The sequence below is a fragment of the Lotus japonicus genome, chromosome 2, assembly GCF_012489685.1.
Source record: "Lotus japonicus ecotype B-129 chromosome 2, LjGifu_v1.2".
Lineage (NCBI taxonomy): Eukaryota > Viridiplantae > Streptophyta > Magnoliopsida > Fabales > Fabaceae > Lotus > Lotus japonicus.
The window spans coordinates 74,513,371-74,533,170 of record NC_080042.1 but is presented as its reverse complement, the minus strand read 5'-3'; the positions used below and the strand labels follow the sequence as shown (position 1 = coordinate 74,533,170).

Below are 19,800 nucleotides of genomic sequence, written 5' to 3'. Positions count from 1 at the left end.
TACTGGGCATTTGTGATATGGTTATTAATTATGATTATTTTTTTCCTTCATAAATATGTGGTTATGGGCTTATAGTATAGCCCGTTTGTTTACCGAGCAAGACCCCTCCTTCTCTCTCTCGCTCTGTTTCACATCTCACAGACCGGCGGCAACACACACGTTCACGCACAAAAACAACACAAGCGGAGGTAAACTCTCCTTCTTTTCATCTTGTTCTCAACTATTGGTTTGTTGTTTTGAATTTGATTCTGTCTGTCTGTGTGTGTCTTGATTGTTGACCATAAGCTGTTTGATTAAATGTCTCAGCCAACAACAACTCTTCCAGTTTGGATTTGCTTGCTTAACCGTTTGCTATGTTATTGTTAATTGACTGTTCTCTTGTATATCCATAAACAAAGATGGAAGCTGAGTTGTATTTGTTATGGGTTTTAGGGTGGGGAAAACTTACCTACAGTACCATAGGTAGGTTCGTACTGTGCTTCATTAAAAATCTTTAGTGAGTTTAGCTTCTTCCTTTGTTACTCATTTGATTTGTGTAGCTTATTCTCTTGTTCAATCAGGTTTTTTGGCATATTGTTTAAATTAATCCAATGTTTTAACTATATCTCTGTTCGGTGAGAATTAAGTTGATTTTCGTAGCGTAACTGATTTATATTGTCATTCACATATGTATGATTATATCCAATTTTTGGAATCTGATTGTGCAATTCACTTTGATTCAGGAATGCCAGAGAAGAAGCCGGTGATTGGGTTGACATGGCAACCACAGTTGCCGATTTCATCTTCATTAAAAGCCACAGATGGATCCCAAATCAAAACTCGAACCGAGGCATCAAGCAGCACTGTTTGGAAACCCAATTCAGAGCTGGTTGATGGCCTTTTTGTTCCTCCAAATGATCCCAGAAAATTGAACAAGTTACTGAGAAAGCAAGTCAAAGATACTGCTGGGAAAAATTGGTATGCATTAGATTTTTCTCTCAATTCTCATTTTCTGAACACAAGCAGGGTTGGAATTTTTATTTCTTTGGTTGTTTATCTATTAATTTTGCACAGGTTAGCTGGGTGTAGTGGTAGTAACATTTTCTTTAAAAAAATATGTGGGTTGTGAAATCACCAAAGTATTTAAAAGGAGGATAAGAGGAGTAATGAACCAGGTCAGATTATGAGGTGCGATGCACCTTATCAGAATTAGAAGAAAGAAGGGCCAAACTAACTGTCTAGTGGGGAGTGTGTGTGGATCTGTTTAATGTCAGAGAGTATAAGCAAGGAAGTGGTAGGGAGGCTTTGGTATGCTGGGAAATTGGTTGGCAATTGGGAGAGACTGAGCCTCTCAAATTGCTTAGGATAGCTGTTGTATACGACTCACTATCCAAGATCGATATCATTTGATCCAGGTCAAATGCACCTATCTTCATTTCATTTACAGAAGCAATATCTTTCTGTCAATTGTATTCAGTATTTCAGTTATTTTTTCCTATGGTTTTTCTTTTGCTCTTGGTTCGAAACTATGAAAGGGACTAAATATTTATCTAATTATTTTGAAATCTTTGTCAGGTTCAACATGCCGGCTCAAACCATCACCCCTGAGTTGCAGAAAGATCTCAAGTTATTGAAGGTGCTTTTTAGTATTAAAATCTCTACCTTTTTATACACTTTTTCTTTCTGAATTGTATACATTGGCAAGTTAAACTTTCATGCAATGGATATGTACATTTGAGGGCTCATACATACACAAACTTGAATCTATCCCGTCAATTTGTGTCATGCTATCTAATCTTGTTTTGGTACACCGCTCTTATCCTGAAACAGTTGAGGGGTGCCATTGATCCCAAGCGTCACTACAAGAAGGGTGATTCAAAATCAAAGACACTTCCCAAGTATTTCCAGGCAAGTTCATTATTGTATACTATGTAGATCATTGGCAAGCATATGCTTCAATGTTACTTGCTCCATCCAATAGGGGTAGCTTTAATTTTTGGATCATTGGAATATCATCAGATGGGAACAGTTGTAGATTCTCCACTGGACTTCTTCTCTGGAAGACTAACAAAGGCGGAGAGGAAAGCATCGTTTGCAGAGGAGCTGCTTTCTGATCCAAACCTTGAAGCCTATAGGTAAGATAGGCAGTGAAGTATATAATTGTCTGGTTGAATAGACAATGCCTCTCTAAATGAAAATATAAACTTGTTCCTGCACTTTCCTATGGTCTTCAGGCTACTTACTCGTTGTTTATCAACTTTTTTCTAGGAAGCGGAAGGTTCGAGAAATCGAAGAACAAAACAAACCAGCTGGGAATGAAAATTGGAAGATTAAAGGTGGGAGTTCCCGGAAGCGGGCAAAAGAAAAGAGGAATCGCTGAATTTCTACCCTTTTTAAGCCGTATATCTCTCCTAAATGCTTTGATCAGTTAGAATTATTAACGTTGTTTGAAATTATCCTATCGATGCTGGCATTTTCCTTGTAACATTTTGGTGTGGCTGTTGTCTTCAGTCTCATTCTGCTGCATGGCAATTCTATTTCTTCTTCACCCCTTTGTATATGAAGGGTTGATAATCTTAACTATTAAAGGACACTATAATGAAGTGAAAAACAATTAACATTTTATCCAATAGGAGTAGATAAATAACAAGAACAAGGTTTGAATATTGCGTGGGCTCGTGGTAGAAAAACTTGAAGGGTAGGCCAAAGCCATACCTTTCTTTTCCATACAATGAGTTAATTTGTGTCTTGGTTACAAAGTTTAGAACCACAATATCCTTGGTTCATTTATAGGCTTCACAATCAATGCTAGCAAATTAGTTCAGGAAAATCATCTAATATTACGTAGTTTCAGACTTTACTTGCAGTCATAGTCTTCAAATTGATAGCCATGCCAATTTTATTTGACCGCCACAGACTGCATGCTATTTTTGGCGGTGGAAAGGGTATGAATTTCCAGGCTCAAATCTTACATTGCGCATCTCTCTTTTTCTTCCTACAACGATTCTTGGTATTTAATAAAGTAATAAACAATAAAAATTCGCAAGATTTTTTTTGTGTATCTAATTCTAGGTGGCATATTAAAGATGATTTTTTTTCTTTATTTCTTATGCCCCAAAAAATTTATTTAAAATTTCCACAAAACTTAAATATGGACTCCTCATTTATTTAATAAATGGAGAAAAGTTGCACAAACACTAATTTGGGGCCATATAGTGTTAGAATTATGAGTTTAGTCTCTCTAAAATAAACTTTAAATGAAAAAGTAAAAAACTTAAATCACTGATTAAAAAGTCATAGGTCAATAATACAAATACATATACATAACAAATAAATTTGTGAAAATGTATCCCCTTTTTGAAATCTTTTACTTATAAATTTCCCTAATCTAAAGAACTCGCCTTCAAAAAGTATCATAATACAACCTTCTAAGCGTTTATTTTGCATTTGATGCATTCCTATCCACAACACCCCATAATCATGAAGATCAAATTAAAAGAAAAATAACTTTTTCTTTCTAAAAGTTGTTCTTTTTATTATACATGGTTTGATCTTTTTGTAGTTGCTGAAATAATGCTATGGGAGGACAAAAAGTTATCAGCTGCGGTCCTAGCTGGGTTCTCCATCATTTGGTTTCTCTTTGAAGTGGTGGAATACCATTTTATTACTCTACTCTGTCACATCCTTATAGCCATTATGCTCATTCTCTTTGTTTGGTATCAAGCAGCAGGACTCATCATATGGTAATATAATTTTAAGCTTAAAGTACTAATTAACTAATGGCTAAACCCATTTTATCATTTAATAATCAATCTAAATATCTCAAATATTTGGAGCACTGAAGGAGTAAATTGGGAGTTTTTGATTAATTAGTTAATGCAGTCATTGATATTTGTGGAACACATTAATATGTGGCATTGCATTCACAGGAACACTCCCAGTATCCATGATCTTGAAATCCCAGAATCTACCTTAAGATTCTTCTGTGAAAAACTCAGCTGGTTGTTGAAGAAATTTTATGATATTTCAACCGGGAAAGATATGACACTATTCGTTGTGGTACTGATAGAAACCAATTTCAATTACTCTCATATGATCTCCTCTATATCATATCCATTCTTAATTAATTTGTTAATTGACATCAAGTGGTTCAATTTCAGACAATCACCAGTCTCTGGATCATGTCAGCAATTGGGGCTTATGTCAGCACTTTGAATCTTTTATATTTCAGTAAGATCACAGACACATTCAATTTATCATGTGACATGCTTATCATTTTAGCCCAATTAATTGTTGATCCTGCTTTATATTTTTTTCTAGTGTTTCTCTGCATGGTGACCCTGCCTATTATGTACGAGCGTTATGAATCTGAGGTGGATTATATAGCAAGCAAAGGAAACCAAGACGTGAAGAGATTGTTCAAGACATTGGATTCTAAATTTCTCAATAAGATTCCTAAGGGACCAGTTAAAGAAAAGAGATTCAGATGAAGTTCAGCAAAAATTGTATATTTCATGCTAAGTATGTAAATGTAAATAATTCTTACACAATTCTAAATTGCATGTCATCTAGAGCTTGCCATAACATGTTTCAATAAAATGGGACCATTGGAGTAGCTGAAGAAGTGAAGATTCATATTGTTTAAAATATTTTAATTATATTTCATTTGTGATTCTTTTAATTGAAGTTTATCTTAAAACTAAAAAGGTGTATTTATAAACATCACAAACTACAAGTAAAATTCAGAGTCATCAGCAATATCCTAACATAGTTAGATTATATTATATTATTCATCAAGTGTTGTTGAGAATTTTTGTCATGAGACTAGTCTCTTTTCAAGGTTTTGAGATCATATTAAGTCAGTGAATGAGTTTTTTTCAACAAATTCATTTCCATATACACCACTAAGGGGGCAAATCATTGATCAAATGTTTAAGGAACTTAATTAATTATCTATCAACTGTGTTGAATCTTGTTGGATGTTGAGACATGAGAACCAAGATTCTCTAGCTACATGCAACATTTGTGTGGTTCAATTTGAGGCATGTGAGTATTTAATTAACAGTTAATTTAATTGCTGAACCATAATTAAAGGCAAAAAAGACTGGTCCAAAAGATGTTTGATGAATGGTGCAGCAGCCATTGACCAAGGTTAATGATTCACATGCATTAATTGGTCATAAAATTAAAAAGTTGGAGGCTTAATGTAATTATTAATGCCTTAATGGTGCTTAGCTATGATGAATATATTTAGACTTGTAGCTAAAGGAATTTCAGTTGTTTACCATCCCGTGACTAGATGTTGAACTAGTAAAGACCTATACCTGAGCACTATGCTGTAGTTAACGACACTTAACACCAGAATTATCACGTGCAGGAGTTTTTGGCATGTAGTAACTTGCACAAAGCATATGGTTAGAATTGACAAAACAATGTACCAAAAAAGTTTCAGAAAAGCAACTAATAAAAAAACAAAGGATTGAAAGAAAAAAAGTGAGGGGAAAAAAAGGAGGCCACAGCCACCTGCAAGCTCCAAATGACCAACAATGAAAATACGAAAACGTGACTTGGTGACAATATCGATTGAAGTGCTCTTTGTATCAATGTTAGCAGAATTGATTCTAAACATAACTTATGAAAGGTATATTTGATATTATTAAAATTGTGTAGACTAACATGAACTAAAATAATCTGATTTGTAGATACTTTTTAGAAAAAGTAGGTTTTGTAGGTAATGTGATGGAATTTAATTATAAAATTTAAGAATTTATTATGTTCAACGCAATAACTATTAGTTATGGTAAGTACTATAATTGATTATGTAGAATTGATATTGTTTAACTGGTATATCCAATTTTTTTTTTGATAGGCAATGAGAAATATATATTAAGAGAAGTACAAGGGGTACTTCAACCCAAATATCATTTCAATTGGCTATAATTTATTTTAACACATTAGAATTGATTATGTTTTGCATATTTGGGAAGGAAAAAAATTATTGTTAGTTTTCAATAAAAATGTGGAAGAAAAACTATTGGGGATTTTTTCTGTTAGTTACAAAAAAAAACAGAGACAGGTGTCCATTTCTGCTGTACAATAAAAAAAGAGACAAGTATATATCCTGTTTGTGTGAAGGATTTTTCTTAAAACACACATGCATACTACTCTCACGCTATGTCCTATAACTAGTGAGACAAATTAAGAATGGAGATGTATCTTTCAACTTAATTTGTTCCTTTATTTGTTTCTCATGAATCATTAACCACGCTGTGATCCAACCAACAACATGGAATTGAAGTATAATTAAGACAATAAAGAAAAAGAAATGAAAGTAAGGGAACCCTTTTGTTTTCTTTTTCCATTACAGATAATCTATTGTCTTCCTCTCATAATTACGTAAAGTATAGAACAACTAATTACAGATGATTAAAGCAAATAAAAGCGAAACACATCACATTCATATTATTGGTTTTGCAAGCTAAAGCAATTATTAATTCCAATTAGCAGTTGTGGGCTGGTAGATCATCGATCGCTTTCTTTCTGTACCATTAATAATTCTTTTGGTCCACAATCTATCCACGCAACTTTGCCAAAATAGAATATTCCTTGTTCTTTCTAGATCACCAAGCATCATTATAAGTTATAAATAATAATTATATATATCGTATGTTTGGTTTGGAATTAGCCAAACACAAACGTGATTTTAGGTCCTTAATGTATTAATATAATAGTTAGAATTTAAAACATTAAATTTAAAATAAATTGAAAAATAAGATTTTGTCACACTAAAATAAATGGAAATTCAAACATTTTCATAATTTATCATGTCGGAGTCTGAGCATATCAAAGTGAGTCGGCATATCTCAATCAAGTCGGTTCAACATAACTTAGAAGAAAAGTTTGTTAAGCCGAACTACTCATTTTTTTATGATCCGCTAAAATCATAATCTAACTCAACCCACCACGAGTTTGTGGGAGGAATTTAAATCAAGAGGTCTAAATTAGAGTACCAAAAATAAAATTATACCATAATTATATTTAGTCACATTTTTCCTTTAAAATAGTCAAATTCCTGAATCCTCATGCTAGAGAAGAGGTTGGTGACACGCGCTGTGGTTGCGTCTTGTGGTGGTACAAGGCACAAAGGATTTGAGTTTGACGGGGTTAATCTTCCATTAAGGAAACCTAACCATGATTAAGGATGTTGGACACTTGGACTTATGCTTCACACATCACTCTGATAGTGAGTGAGTGAGAGAGGAAGTGTGTGGGACTGTTGATTAAGATTCAGTGAAATATCCGTTTACACCCAAATTGGTCCTTAGCTTAGTTAAGTTGGGTGTAATTGAATCAATAAAATTTTTATTTACACTCAAAACACACTCACACCTTAAAATGTAGAAGAAAAAAATATATTAAGAGATGTGATATAAATAAGAGTAAAATATAAATAAGAGTAAAAGATAAGAAGAGAATAATAGTGAAAATGAAATTGTAGAAAATAAAATGTGAATGAATTAAAACCTAACCTTGTAATAGTACTTTAAACAAATTGTATGGTAGCCGGACTATATAAATAAGAATAAAAATATGTGGTTCATTTTCTTTTCGAGCCGAGAACATTGATGTTATGGTGGTGTTATTATTTATTAGCGAAATTTTTTTCATCCACAAAATTTAAATTCGACATCTTGTTTAAGGAGAATCAGACATATATCACTTGAATCAACCACTCATTGGAGTAAGATTGCATAATTTGATTATATATAGTTTTATTTTGTTATGTTTTATAATTTAAGACACTAAAATTTACACGTAAATCAAATTAAATTTCATTTTCTTACCATACTACAATGAAATTAAAATTAAAAATAGACTAAAAGAACAAGATAAAAAATATGATTGGATATTTGTATAAAATTATTTATATTGTCAATATAAACATGACATGCTTAATTCTAAAAATATGCAACCATGAAAACTAAACATGATGTAAGAAATTCTGAAATTACATGAGAAATTTGGTTCTAGAAAAGTAGAAAATAAATAGGCAAATGTCACATTTCATTGTTTGTTTTTGTAGCCAAATAATCAAACACGTTACTCAATACTCACGTTTGACACCATTGCTCAATAAGGTTCGCGTGAGACAACTGATGACACAAAAAGGAACCAGAATCTTTGGTCTCATGTGCCACCTCGCCTAACCTTTCTTCACTCCTTCAACGGTAGGCGTTTCTTTCACTCCTTTTCTTCATTCCTTCATTGTGTGTGCTGTTTTTAGCTCACTTACCTTTTCTGAGCTTTCTATGTTCATCAATGGCAAATGGGTAATCGTGCATTTGGATATATCTTGCTGTTTCAGCTGATTTAAGGTTTCACTCACACTCTGATTGCTATCTTAAAGTTGCTTCAACTCTCAGTGATTCTATATATGTGATTTTTCTGGTAGGTAAGGTTTGTTTGTTGTATATGATGTTTTGTTAGATTTAGCTTAAGGGTATTGATTGTTCAATCTAGGATTTTCCCAAATTGATCTTATAGGGTGCTTTTGTTGTAGATGGTGTGTTAGGCTTCAAAATCTATTTTATTGAATGTTCTTTAAGTTCTCTGTCAAACTTAGCTGAAAGGGGTTTAATTTGAGATTTATCCCCTTTTCTCATAGGGCTAAATGTTGAATCTTTTGAAATCTTGAGACAAAAAGCCTCTTTTTTTTTTATTACTTTTTATGGATTTTTATGGTTTCAGATTTCTGAAGTTTCAACCTTGCTCTGGTGGTTTGGAGGAGTTGATTGTGAACTTTGAAGTATCAGTATAAGCCTTGTTTATACATCTGGTCCACCAAGGTCCTTTGGTTGTCACCATAATGGTTTCGAGGTCGTATTCTAACTTGTTGGATCTTACTTCATGTGGCTCCCCATCTTTTGGTCGGGAAAGGAAAAGGTTTCCTCGGGTGGCCACTGTTGCTGGTGTTCTGTGTGAGCTAGATGATGATACCAACAGTGCTGGTTCTGATGCTCCCTCTTCCATCTCTCAAGAAAGGATGATCATTGTGGGTAATCAGCTTCCTTTACGAGCTCACAGGAAAGATAATGGCACGTGGGACTTCGCCTGGGATGAGGACTCGCTCCTTTTGCAGTTGAAAGATGGTCTTGGGGAGGATGTGGAAGTTATCTATATTGGTTGTCTCAGGGAAGAAATTGAGCCAAAGGAGCAAGATGATGTTGCTCAGTACTTGCTTGACAATTTCAAATGTGTGCCCACGTTCCTCCCTCCTGATCTTTTTAGTAAATTTTATCATGGATTCTGCAAACAACACCTGTGGCCTTTATTTCACTACATGCTTCCGTTATCACCTGATCTCGGTGGCCGATTTGATAGGTCCCTTTGGCAAGCTTATGTTTCCGTGAACAAGATATTCGCAGACAAAGTGATGGAAGTCATTAGCCCCGATGATGACTTTGTGTGGGTTCATGACTACCATTTGATGGTTCTCCCCACATTTTTGAGAAAGAGGTTTAACAGGATGAGGCTTGGATTCTTCCTTCATAGTCCATTTCCTTCCTCTGAGATATATCGAACACTTCCTGTTAGGGATGAACTTCTCAGAGCTCTTCTGAACTCTGATCTTATTGGGTTTCATACTTTTGATTATGCCAGGCACTTCCTCTCCTGTTGCAGTAGAATGCTTGGGCTTTCTTACCAGTCCAAGCGTGGCTACATTGGTATTGAGTACTATGGTAGAACTGTTAGTATTAAGATTCTTCCTGTTGGCATTCATATTGCACAGCTTCAATCTGTCATGAATCTTCCTGAGACAGAAAGAAAGGTTGCAGAATTACATGATCAGTTCAAAGGACGAACTGTGCTTCTTGGGGTTGATGACATGGATATCTTCAAAGGAATCAGCTTAAAACTTTTAGCTATGGAACAATTGCTTTTACAACATCCTGATAAGAGGGGCGAAGTTGTTCTGGTCCAAATTGCCAACCCTGCAAGAGGCCGGGGGAAGGATGTCCAGGAGGTACAAAGTGAAACTTATGCTACAGCAAAAAGGATAAATGATAAATTTGGAAGGTCTGGATACACACCTGTAATCTTGATTGATACACCACTCCAATTTTATGAGCGAATTGCCTATTATGTGATTGCAGAATGTTGTCTTGTTACAGCAGTGAGAGATGGGATGAACCTTATTCCCTATGAATATATCATATGTAGACAAGGAAATGAGAAGCTAGATGAGATTTTAGGGATTAACACATCTACAGAAAAAAAGAGTATGCTGGTTGTGTCTGAGTTCATTGGGTGCACCCCATCACTAAGTGGGGCAATTCGAGTCAATCCATGGAATATTGATGCTGTTTCTGAAGCTATGGATACTGCCTTAATGGTCCCAGAGTCTGAAAAAAAGATGCGGCATGAGAAGCATTATAGGTATGTTAGCACTCATGATGTTGCATATTGGGCACGTAGCTTCTTGCAGGATCTGGAAAGGGCATGTAAGGATCATCTCAGGAGGAGATGCTGGGGTATTGGTTTTGGTTTAGGATTTCGAGTAATCGCTGTAGACCCAAATTTCAGGAAGTTATCAGTTGATCATATTGTTTCAGCTTATAAGAGGACCAAGCACAGAGCAATTCTATTGGATTATGATAGTACCATGATGCAACCTGGATCAATCAGCACAGCACCAAATTCTGAAGCTGTAAGCATCTTGAACAGCTTGTGCAGGGACACCAAGAATGTTGTTTACATAGTCAGTGCAAAGGAGAGAATGATTCTTACTGAATGGTTTTCTTCTTGTGAAACTCTGGGAATTGGTGCAGAGCATGGTTTTTTTGTGAGGTTTGTCCTTTTTCCTTCTATGTATGTGTGTCAGTCTGTCTATTGAGGGAGAGTCTAGACTAGAAACGGTGACACTGTTTTTTCAGAAGTGAATTGCTTTTGGATTATCTAATTCCCTTGGAACTAATCTTATTTACATTGAGTATTACAAGAAACCCATATGGAAAAAGAATCAATGAATGGCATTAAAAGACCAACCTTAGAATTTTCTTATTTATTTGTGTTCATCTTTTGTGTTGCATTTGGTAGGATGAAATATGCATATCTTCATGTTATTATAGAAGGGCTACTGTTGAGGAAAAATAAAAGGAGATATATTTCTTTGAAGAGCCTGCTTGTGTGCTCAAATTTAAGTCTATCCTTTCTGTTTTCCAGGACAAATCGAGATGCAGAATGGGAAACTTGTGTTTCTGTTCCAGATTTTGACTGGAAACAGATTGCTGAGCCAGTAATGCAGTTATACATGGAAACAACCGATGGCTCTAACATAGAGGCCAAAGAGAGTGCTCTCGTTTGGAATTACGAGTACGCTGACCGAGACTTCGGTTCATGCCAGGCTAAGGAGCTTTTAGATCATCTTGAAAGTGTTCTCTCTAATGAGCCTGTTTCTGTTAAAAGTAGTTCAAACGTTGTGGAAGTTAAACCTCAGGTAAGTAATCAATCAATCTCTCTACTTCTAATCTATATTGGAACATGCAGAACAACATTGATTCCACTTCCACAGATCTTTTACGGGTTGATGAATACCTTTGGTCAGGCAAAATGTGAAATGTCCTCCTTTTTACTAAGATCCTCGATGACCTAATGTTCACTACTATTTTTTTCTAACTAACACAAATGGTATCCAATTTTCATGTATTGATGCCTATCCTCCACTGTTAACTATCTTCCTTCAAATCCTCAACTTGATTTACAGGGTGTGAACAAGGGCATTGTAGCAGAACATCTTCTCTTAAGGATGCAACAAAAAGGAGTACTCCCGGATTTTGTTTTATGCGTTGGGGACGACAGATCTGATGAGGACATGTTTGAGGTTATAACAAGTGCAAAAGCCTCACTTTCTCCAGTCGCCGAAGTGTTCCCTTGTGCCGTTGGGCAGAAACCTAGTAAGGCCAAGTATTACTTGGAAGACCCAAGTGAGATTCTGAGAATGCTGCAAGGCCTGTCTAATGCTTCTGAAAAGTCTGCTAGAAGTTCTTCCCTGTCTTCTCCTTAAGCTTTTTGGTATCTAGCATACTTTCTCCAGAGGCTCTAATCTATATTGGGGTGTGCTCTTCAGATTTCTTGACCATCTTAATATGCAGAAGTTATCCCAACATCATTACCAACTACCAAATGTATCTAGGTTTTGTGTTGGCAAGTTGATAAAGCATGTAGTGGAGCTATTGGTTCTAATCTCTAATATCTGCTCTGACCATTTTAATGTAAAATAAAGTGATTCTTAGCTTGGAATGAATTATGAGATTGTTAATGCACTATATCAAGTGCATATTCGATAGTGATAAGGACCATGCTGGACTAGAGTACAGATGCTCTTGTAAAATTTGCAAGCACTTCTGTTTCTTGTGTTATTCTGTTAGTAAACAATGCAAGCTCTCTTTGGTTTTACCACCTATTTGATATAGGGTGGCAGCTTCTAAATTACTGAATTGAATAAAACTCAACATTTGTGTAGTATCTATGGTTTTACCACCTATTTGATAAAAGGAATTCTTCTTAGTAAAACTCAACATTTCAAAGGCAACTACTGTTGGTTGTAAATTAAAATTTTCCTTGTTTGTAATAATCCGTTCTTGAAAGTCTTTGTGGTGTCTCATCAAACCTTTGTAAGCGTTTAAATTAAAGCCCAATCTACCAAGAATTGTAGCAATAATTAACAAAAAAGAGGTCCAAGTCTGTGCATGTAGGCCCAAGTATAGTCTCTTAAACGTATTTGCTAGCACTTGAACTATGTTACTTGAATTATCTCGATGGAGTTTTCTAGTAAAAAAATTTCACCCTCTTGCTTGGTAAAAAGCTTAAATTTAGTGCTTGAGATAGCTATTTATAGGGTGTTTGGATTGATTGTATAATAGGAAGCTGAATTCCTATCAAGCTAAAAGAGTTAGATCTAATTAGAAATGCTAAGAAAACCTAAGAATAAAATAAAAGGATAGCAACAGCTCAATTTTTTTGGTGTTTCATTAAACAGAAAGTAAAACAATTTATAATTAGGATACAACCCCAAAATTAAGAAGAGCCATAAAAAAAATGGCACCATCCTATCACTAGCATTCTAGCAATATTCCAAAATTAACAGGTTAGGGAACTACAAACTGAAATTATAAGCTAAAATTAAACAAATTGATATTAATGAAAATAGGAGAGTGTGTGGCTCAATAACATAAGCCCATTAGAGATGGAGCTTCTACCATGGTGGTACAAAATCCCTAGCATGTTAACTCCATTAACCAGATTTTGTAGCTTCTATCAAAAACTAATTATGGTATTAATCTAGTCAGAATGGACTCGCAACAACCCAAACATAATCTTCGCATGTGTGTTACTTTTAGAGTGAATGTAAAAGGATCAAACCTCCTTTTACATTTGCTCTAGTACCATTCGAGTTTTTTTTATGCTCCGGGTTAAAAATCATGTTTTTTTTATTGTTGAATATACCTCACAATGGATGATAATTGAAATCTAAACATGCACTTAGAACTTGCATGAAAAACTTTCAAGGTACGTTGAATGTGAAAGTTCGTCAATACATATCACGATGACGGATGGGGCCTATTGTTTATATGAATTTGCTCAACTTTTCTTTTCTCTTGCCAAATTGTAGGTGGTTAGATTCAGGATCCTTTGCTCTTTGTTTAGTTTTACAATAATATTAAAAATAAATAAAAAGCATCACGTACAGGAGGAAATGTATGTAGAAAACCAACTTGGGAATAGAATAGGAGTTGTCACACGAAAAATAACATTAATAATTTGAAGTACGAAGTGGGCATAATCATAGTGATGTCTCCCTAACGGTACAGAAGCAAAAGAGAATGATCATGACTGTTTAATGTGGTTTCTTATAGGGTATGCGCTGAGCATCAGACAATGCAATTGCTATGTACAAGTACACTATGAACAGCAACGGTTGCATACATTTGTTTAGTTTAAACAATCAACGGTAGTTCAAATTTATGTTCCTTCTAATTAAATCAGTCCAAAAGACTTCAATTCATAATTTGAATCACTAATGCTTAGTACTCTATTCTTGTTATTCATTAATGATATATCTAGAAAATAGATCGTTTCATTTAAAATTTAAACTTGTCTAAATGACTAAAGTAAAAACTTGAGTTAAATACTCTAGTCCTAGATGTACCATCTAGAAGTAAGATAATTTAACTCAAGTTTTTAAAGGTTGTTTAGACAATTTTTAATTTTTTTTTACCATATCAAGTTTCTCAATTATTAAAAATTACATAAGGTCTCTATTTAATAATAAAAAATAAAAGAAAAATAAATTAATGGTTAAATAATCAAATGAAAATTACAATGAGAGGATCATGACCTATATTCGTAACATATCTTCAAAATATTGTTTCAAACTCCACCACTATTATTTTCTATAAAAAGAAAAATCTTAACCACACCAATAAAGTTTAACATATGTGGTACATAATTAAACTCATTAAGCATTTATAAGATTTGATTCTTAGGCGATGAATATAAAGAATGATTCGTTGAGAAAGACTTATTCACTTAAGATGATATCTGAGTCTTGAGGAATTAATTTTATAGCGGCCGACCGTGTACCCGCCAAAGAATAATTAAAATCTTTACTATTTTAAATTAATTATCTGAATTATTAACCTAGTACCTAAAATTATGCAAGAAATTTTCAAGAGTAGACGAGAAAAACAAACACAATGCAGCCAAAATATGGTGAGTCTCTCCTCCTGGGTCCCCAACCATTTCCTTTATCTTTGCTTTCGTCTAATACCAATGTATCTTCCCCAACCTTTTTCATTTCTTCTCTTACTAAACCTTCACTCTCTTCTCTTCTCTCTCTCTCACTCTCTCTCTCTCTCTCTCTCATTGTCTTTCTTCTTTCTACCTTTCTAACTAGAGCCACCTTCATTTTCCATTGCACTCTGCTCCAACGGTCACTAACTTGGAGAGATGCATCCTCCTCTGGTTTTCTTCCTTTTTCTTCTCTGCACTTCTCTTGTTGCACCTGTGAGCTCTATCAACCATGAAGGCTCTGTGCTTTTAACACTGAAGCAGTCCATCATCACAGACCCACAAGGCTCTCTGAGTAACTGGAACTCTTCCGACAACACTCCATGCTCATGGAACGGAATCACATGCATGGATCAAACCGTTGTCGCCATTACCATCCCAAAGAGGAGCCTATATGGTTCTCTCCCCTCTGCTCTAGGATCTCTCTCCCAGCTCCGCCATGTCAACTTGAGGAACAACAAGCTATTCGGAAGCTTGCCTGCTGAACTCTTTGAAGCTCAGGGACTGCAGAGTTTGGTGCTTTATGGGAATTCCTTATCTGGGTCTGTTCCAAATGAGATTGGGAAGCTCAGGTACCTTCAAACTCTTGATTTGTCACAAAATTCCTTTAATGGGTCTTTACCTTCTGCACTAGCTCAATGCAAGAGGCTCAAAACTGTTGGTCTTAGTCATAACAATTTTACTGGTCCTCTGCCTGATGGATTTGGTGGGGGTTTGTCTTTGCTGGAAAAGCTAGACCTTTCTTTCAATCAATTTAGTGGTTCTATTCCTAGTGATATGGGGAAGCTATCAAGCTTGCAAGGGAATGTTGATTTGTCTCATAATCATTTTAGTGGTTTAATCCCAGCTAGCCTTGGTAATCTTCCTGAGAAGGTCTATATTGATCTTTCTTACAACAATTTGAGTGGGCCAATACCCCAAACTGGTGCATTAATGAATAGAGGACCAACAGCTTTTATTGGAAATTCTGGTCTATGTGGCCCCCCTTTGAAGAATTTATGTGCCTTGGATACTCCTGGATCACCTTCCTCTCTTCCTTTTTTACCTGACAGTAACCCACCTCAAGGTAGTAATGACAATGGGAAAAGTGAGAAAAGCAAAGGGCTGAGTAAGGGTGCTGTGGTTGGCATTGTTGTGGGAGATATAATTGGGATTTGCCTTTTAGGTTTGCTTTTCTCTTACTTCTACTCAAGGGTTTGTGGTTTTAATCAGGATCTAGATGAAAATGGTTTTGACAAAGGAGGGAAAGAGAGAAGGGAGTGCTTATGCTTCAGAAAGGATGAATCTGAGTCCCCATCTGATCATGCTGAGCAATATGACCTTGTTCCATTAGATGCTCAAGTAGCCTTTGATTTGGATGAGCTTCTTAAGGCTTCAGCTTTTGTTCTTGGAAAGAGTGGAATAGGGATTGTCTACAAAGTGGTACTTGAAGATGGGCTTACCTTGGCTGTGAGAAGATTGGGAGAGGGAGGTGCTCAAAGGTTTAAAGAGTTCCAAACAGAAGTTGAAGCAATAGGGAAGTTAAGGCATCCAAATGTTGTTACTCTGAGGGCCTATTACTGGTCAGTTGATGAGAAGCTTCTCATCTATGATTATATCTCCAATGGAAGCCTTGCTACAGCAATTCATGGTAAGTTTCATTAAGGGCAAGCCTATATTTCATTTATTTGATTTACCTCTACTCAGGGAAATCCCGCATTCACGCAGTCAAGTATTTTTAGTTCATCTGACCTTGATAAGACAATTCACATTTTAAGTTGTAATCAGTAACTTGAAATAGTAACTGGAAATGTGAGTCATTTAATCTTTGATCGGATGACTCAAAATGCTGGACTACGTGATCCAAATCCATATTTTTTCTTGTGAGAATTTATGATCCCTTCTTTTGGTGTTCTGACTCTGACCCTTTGTTCATTTTGATTCATTGTTGGTTCCATTTATTGTCTTCAGGGAAGGCTGGACTTGTCGCATTTACACCACTATCTTGGTCCGATCGAATGAAAATCATAAAAGGAATCGCGAAAGGATTGGTCTACCTGCATGAGTTTAGTCCCAAAAAGTATGTTCATGGAGACCTGAAACCAAGTAACATACTACTAGGCCATAGCATGGAACCCCACATTTCTGATTTTGGTCTTGGACGCCTTGCGAATATTGCTGGAGGGACTCCAACCTTGCAATCCAGCCGAGTTGCTGCGGAGAAACCCCGAGAAAGACAAAAGAGCTTATCCACAGAAGTAGCAGCTAACATTTTGGGGAACGGTTATCAGGCTCCAGAAGCACTGAAAATGGTGAAGCCATCACAGAAGTGGGATGTTTATTCTTATGGTGTAATTTTGCTTGAAATGATCACAGGAAGATTGCCAATTGTCCAAGTGGGAAACTCAGAAATGGACCTTGTTCAGTGGATTCAGTTCTGCATTGATGAGAAGGAGCCACTCTCAGATGTCCTAGATCCCTTTTTAGCTGAAGATGCAGAAAAGGAAGAGGAGATTATTGCAGTTTTGAAGATTGCACTTGCTTGTGTCCATAGCAGCCCTGAAAAGAGACCCATGATGAGGCATGTCCTTGATGCTTTAGATAGATTGTCCATATCCTCTGATTGAGAAGCTTCAAGAAGCTTTGAATTGTGAATTCAGTTCATTTTGTGAGGCTTTTAGTCTTTGTTACTGTTGTGAATCCTTGTTGCATTGAAGGACTGAGAGAGTAAACGAAGAAATGTGTTTGAAGCAAAGGAATCACTCATTGGAATCTCCAATCTCCTCATGGTTATTTGCCAGTACAGAGAACTAAATTGTGTTGGTGTTGGTATGCTACATTGCATACTTGAAAGTTGAAAGACTCTTCAATTTTATTTTATTTTTCATTTTAGTTTGCTGATATTTATGTATTAAAATAATATTTTGAAGAATGTCTTCATCTTCTTAATTTTTTTACTTTTATTATCAATTTTAATCTTGAGACAACATTGTCTGGGTTTTATTAGGCCACTGTGATTGAGACTAGAGTCTGTTGTGTCCTTATATCACCTTCTCCCTTTGTCCTGTTCAATTTATTTAGTTTGGGACCTTTTGAATGATTTTTTCACACAGTTATTTATCTGATTTGACATTTTATTCTTAAGCTTTCCAGATCATCATCTTAATTGGTTATACGTCACCAACCTGTTTGGATTTTTAGCACTAATATGAGCCCTGTAATTTCACCCTCCATTCTCAATCTTTATCAGGAACAGTGTTATACTATTGAAGAATAAAATGGCCTTTTTGTCGTTGCAAACTAAGCTCAACATTAGAAAATTAATATTGTGATATGTTGTACACTGTCGGCATGATTTTAGATCAGATATATAAATTGCTGCTACACTATAAATTGCTTTTGACAAACAGTTTTTCTTCAAATTATTATGATTTAATAGGCAAGATAATTAACGAATAGAAAATGTCGAAAGTGTTGTGTGGCTAGATTGGCACTCCTTCATTTTCAAAGTAAGAAGCCAATGAAGAAAAAGGGTTGGTTTATCTTTAGCTATGACTTTGCATTAATCGATCAAAAATGTGTTCTTTGTGCTTGATAAATTTAACTTCTTAAATGATGGATGAGAGTGTTGTAAAAGAAGTTGCAAATTAAATTATTATAAGAAGAAATGGCTGAGTGTGCGAGAAAAATTCTTGGGTTCGGACACGATACACATAGAAAAAGAGATTAAGAGTCTTAACTGTAATTAAATTCGGAATAATCACCATTTGAAGATGGTGGCATGCTACATGATTTATACCAAGAAATGGTTGAATTTGCAAAATTTTAAAGCTATTATTTTTATTTAGGCCATTATTCATATTAGTGATTTGTTGTTAAACACTGGGGAGGGTCATTTCCATTTGTAACCAAAAAAAAAAAAAAAAAAAACACTGGGGAGGGATGGCTTGTTCAAATTACAGATGATAAGAGGGATCCCACATTATATAAAGTAAGCAGTGATTGAACTTTAGGATGACCAAACCATGTGGCGCTAATTTAGGGGAAATGGTAATGACCTATAGTAATAGTCTTTATATTGACTTGGAAATTTGAAAATGACTACCAGTTTGAGCTGTTCACTCTTTCTTGTGAATTTAATGCTAATGATTCAATATTCAAACTATTAATTTTGGCGTCACTTTTTCCCCCATTTGTCATCTATTTTTGCCAAAGTTTTTTCCCCCATTTGTCATCTCCTTCTGCCAAAGCTTTTGACTGATTACATAGTATCTGTTTTACACCTAATAAAAAAAAAATAGTCCCATTATCAATTATATTATGGCTGGGAAATAAAGAGATGTTTAGGGCCTTTTATCGTCAGACGTCAGGTAATAAATTATATATCATCTGCCTTCACACTTCTTGTAAAGTCCCATTATCAATTATATCTTCACTTACTCTTCCATCATCTTGTAAAATTAGATTTATCTACTCTTGTTCCAGTAAGATATTACTAATGAGTAAAGACGTACAATAATACAACAATATGGAAGGGATACTTCGTTGGATCACTCTTTTGTGGAAGAGACTTCATCTTCTCATATCCAGGAATCATGTGGACACCGAAGGAGGGTACCACTGCCACTCAAATTAGCAAAGTTGAGGGAGAAATAAGAGTTAGGCTTATAAGGTTGTGTGTACTTGAGGTGTATTGCCTCTATGTGTATCTATACACTAGGGTGTAACAAACTCGTGGGGAATTACATGAAGATATAATATAGATATGTTCATATATAACATATATTATCCGGTAGTAGTTGATATTACCTTAATTAGAATATAGGAATCCTTATTCTCATACGCGTAGTACACAATCAATATTTAATCAAAGTATTGAGTCTATCATTTTATAACATAAACTTAGCCCCTGAGTTCGAGTATTTGAGGCATTAGGATATGCTTAGAGTGTCAAGATCTGAGATAGTCTCCGGTCCGAAGCAACAAAATGTT

At 35.2% G+C, this 19,800-nt stretch overlaps 4 protein-coding genes across 8 annotated transcripts; all 4 read left to right on the top strand.

Moving 5' to 3' along the window:
* The first annotated feature begins 40 nt into the window (after positions 1-40).
* On the top strand, positions 41-2,604 carry LOC130739519 (uncharacterized). The gene is made up of 6 exons (XM_057591841.1): positions 41-188; positions 723-957; positions 1,555-1,615; positions 1,810-1,887; positions 1,999-2,114; positions 2,248-2,604. Exons 1-6 carry the CDS (start codon positions 56-58, stop codon positions 2,357-2,359), a joined length of 735 nt encoding a protein of 244 aa, XP_057447824.1. The 5' UTR covers positions 41-55; the 3' UTR covers positions 2,360-2,604.
* Positions 2,605-2,741: 137 nt separating this feature from the next.
* On the top strand, positions 2,742-4,594 carry LOC130739520 (reticulon-like protein B14). The gene is made up of 5 exons (XM_057591842.1): positions 2,742-2,924; positions 3,542-3,722; positions 3,909-4,038; positions 4,140-4,209; positions 4,300-4,594. The coding sequence occupies exons 1-5, from the start codon at positions 2,870-2,872 to the stop codon at positions 4,467-4,469; spliced, it is 606 nt and encodes a 201-aa protein (XP_057447825.1). The 5' UTR covers positions 2,742-2,869; the 3' UTR covers positions 4,470-4,594.
* Positions 4,595-8,058: 3,464 nt separating this feature from the next.
* LOC130739516 (alpha,alpha-trehalose-phosphate synthase [UDP-forming] 5-like) lies at positions 8,059-12,504 on the top strand. Of its 5 annotated transcripts, none has more exons than XM_057591837.1 (5): positions 8,062-8,207; positions 8,345-8,427; positions 8,728-10,827; positions 11,203-11,476; positions 11,744-12,504. In XM_057591837.1, the coding sequence occupies exons 3-5, from the start codon at positions 8,846-8,848 to the stop codon at positions 12,041-12,043; spliced, it is 2,556 nt and encodes an 851-aa protein (XP_057447820.1). In that variant the 5' UTR covers positions 8,062-8,207; positions 8,345-8,427; positions 8,728-8,845; the 3' UTR covers positions 12,044-12,504. The 5 variants fall into 5 exon arrangements, with proteins under 5 accessions (XP_057447818.1, XP_057447820.1, XP_057447822.1 ...); XM_057591839.1 differs by having other exon boundaries at positions 8,345-8,431; XM_057591835.1 differs by lacking the exon at positions 8,345-8,427 and having other exon boundaries at positions 8,059-8,207.
* Positions 12,505-14,817: 2,313 nt separating this feature from the next.
* On the top strand, positions 14,818-17,809 carry LOC130739518 (receptor protein kinase-like protein ZAR1). The gene is made up of 2 exons (XM_057591840.1): positions 14,818-16,459; positions 16,780-17,809. The coding sequence occupies exons 1-2, from the start codon at positions 14,989-14,991 to the stop codon at positions 17,433-17,435; spliced, it is 2,127 nt and encodes a 708-aa protein (XP_057447823.1). The 5' UTR covers positions 14,818-14,988; the 3' UTR covers positions 17,436-17,809.
* Positions 17,810-19,800: the final 1,991 nt, after the last annotated feature.

Coding starts and splice junctions, on each gene's coding strand:
- LOC130739519 (XM_057591841.1), top strand. CDS start 56: ATGTGGTTATGGGCTTATAGTATAGCCCGTTTGTTTACCGAGCAAGAC. Junction 189..722: donor CAAAAACAACACAAGCGGAG/GTAAACTCTCCT, acceptor ACTTTGATTCAG/GAATGCCAGAGAAGAAGCCG. Junction 1,616..1,809: donor AAGATCTCAAGTTATTGAAG/GTGCTTTTTAGT, acceptor ATCCTGAAACAG/TTGAGGGGTGCCATTGATCC.
- LOC130739520 (XM_057591842.1), top strand. CDS start 2,870: ATGCCAATTTTATTTGACCGCCACAGACTGCATGCTATTTTTGGCGGT. Junction 3,723..3,908: donor GCAGCAGGACTCATCATATG/GTAATATAATTT, acceptor TTGCATTCACAG/GAACACTCCCAGTATCCATG. Junction 4,210..4,299: donor TTTGAATCTTTTATATTTCA/GTAAGATCACAG, acceptor ATTTTTTTCTAG/TGTTTCTCTGCATGGTGACC.
- LOC130739516 (XM_057591835.1), top strand. CDS start 8,846: ATGGTTTCGAGGTCGTATTCTAACTTGTTGGATCTTACTTCATGTGGC. Junction 10,828..11,202: donor GAGCATGGTTTTTTTGTGAG/GTTTGTCCTTTT, acceptor TCTGTTTTCCAG/GACAAATCGAGATGCAGAAT. Junction 11,477..11,743: donor TTGTGGAAGTTAAACCTCAG/GTAAGTAATCAA, acceptor CTTGATTTACAG/GGTGTGAACAAGGGCATTGT.
- LOC130739518 (XM_057591840.1), top strand. CDS start 14,989: ATGCATCCTCCTCTGGTTTTCTTCCTTTTTCTTCTCTGCACTTCTCTT. Junction 16,460..16,779: donor CCTTGCTACAGCAATTCATG/GTAAGTTTCATT, acceptor TATTGTCTTCAG/GGAAGGCTGGACTTGTCGCA.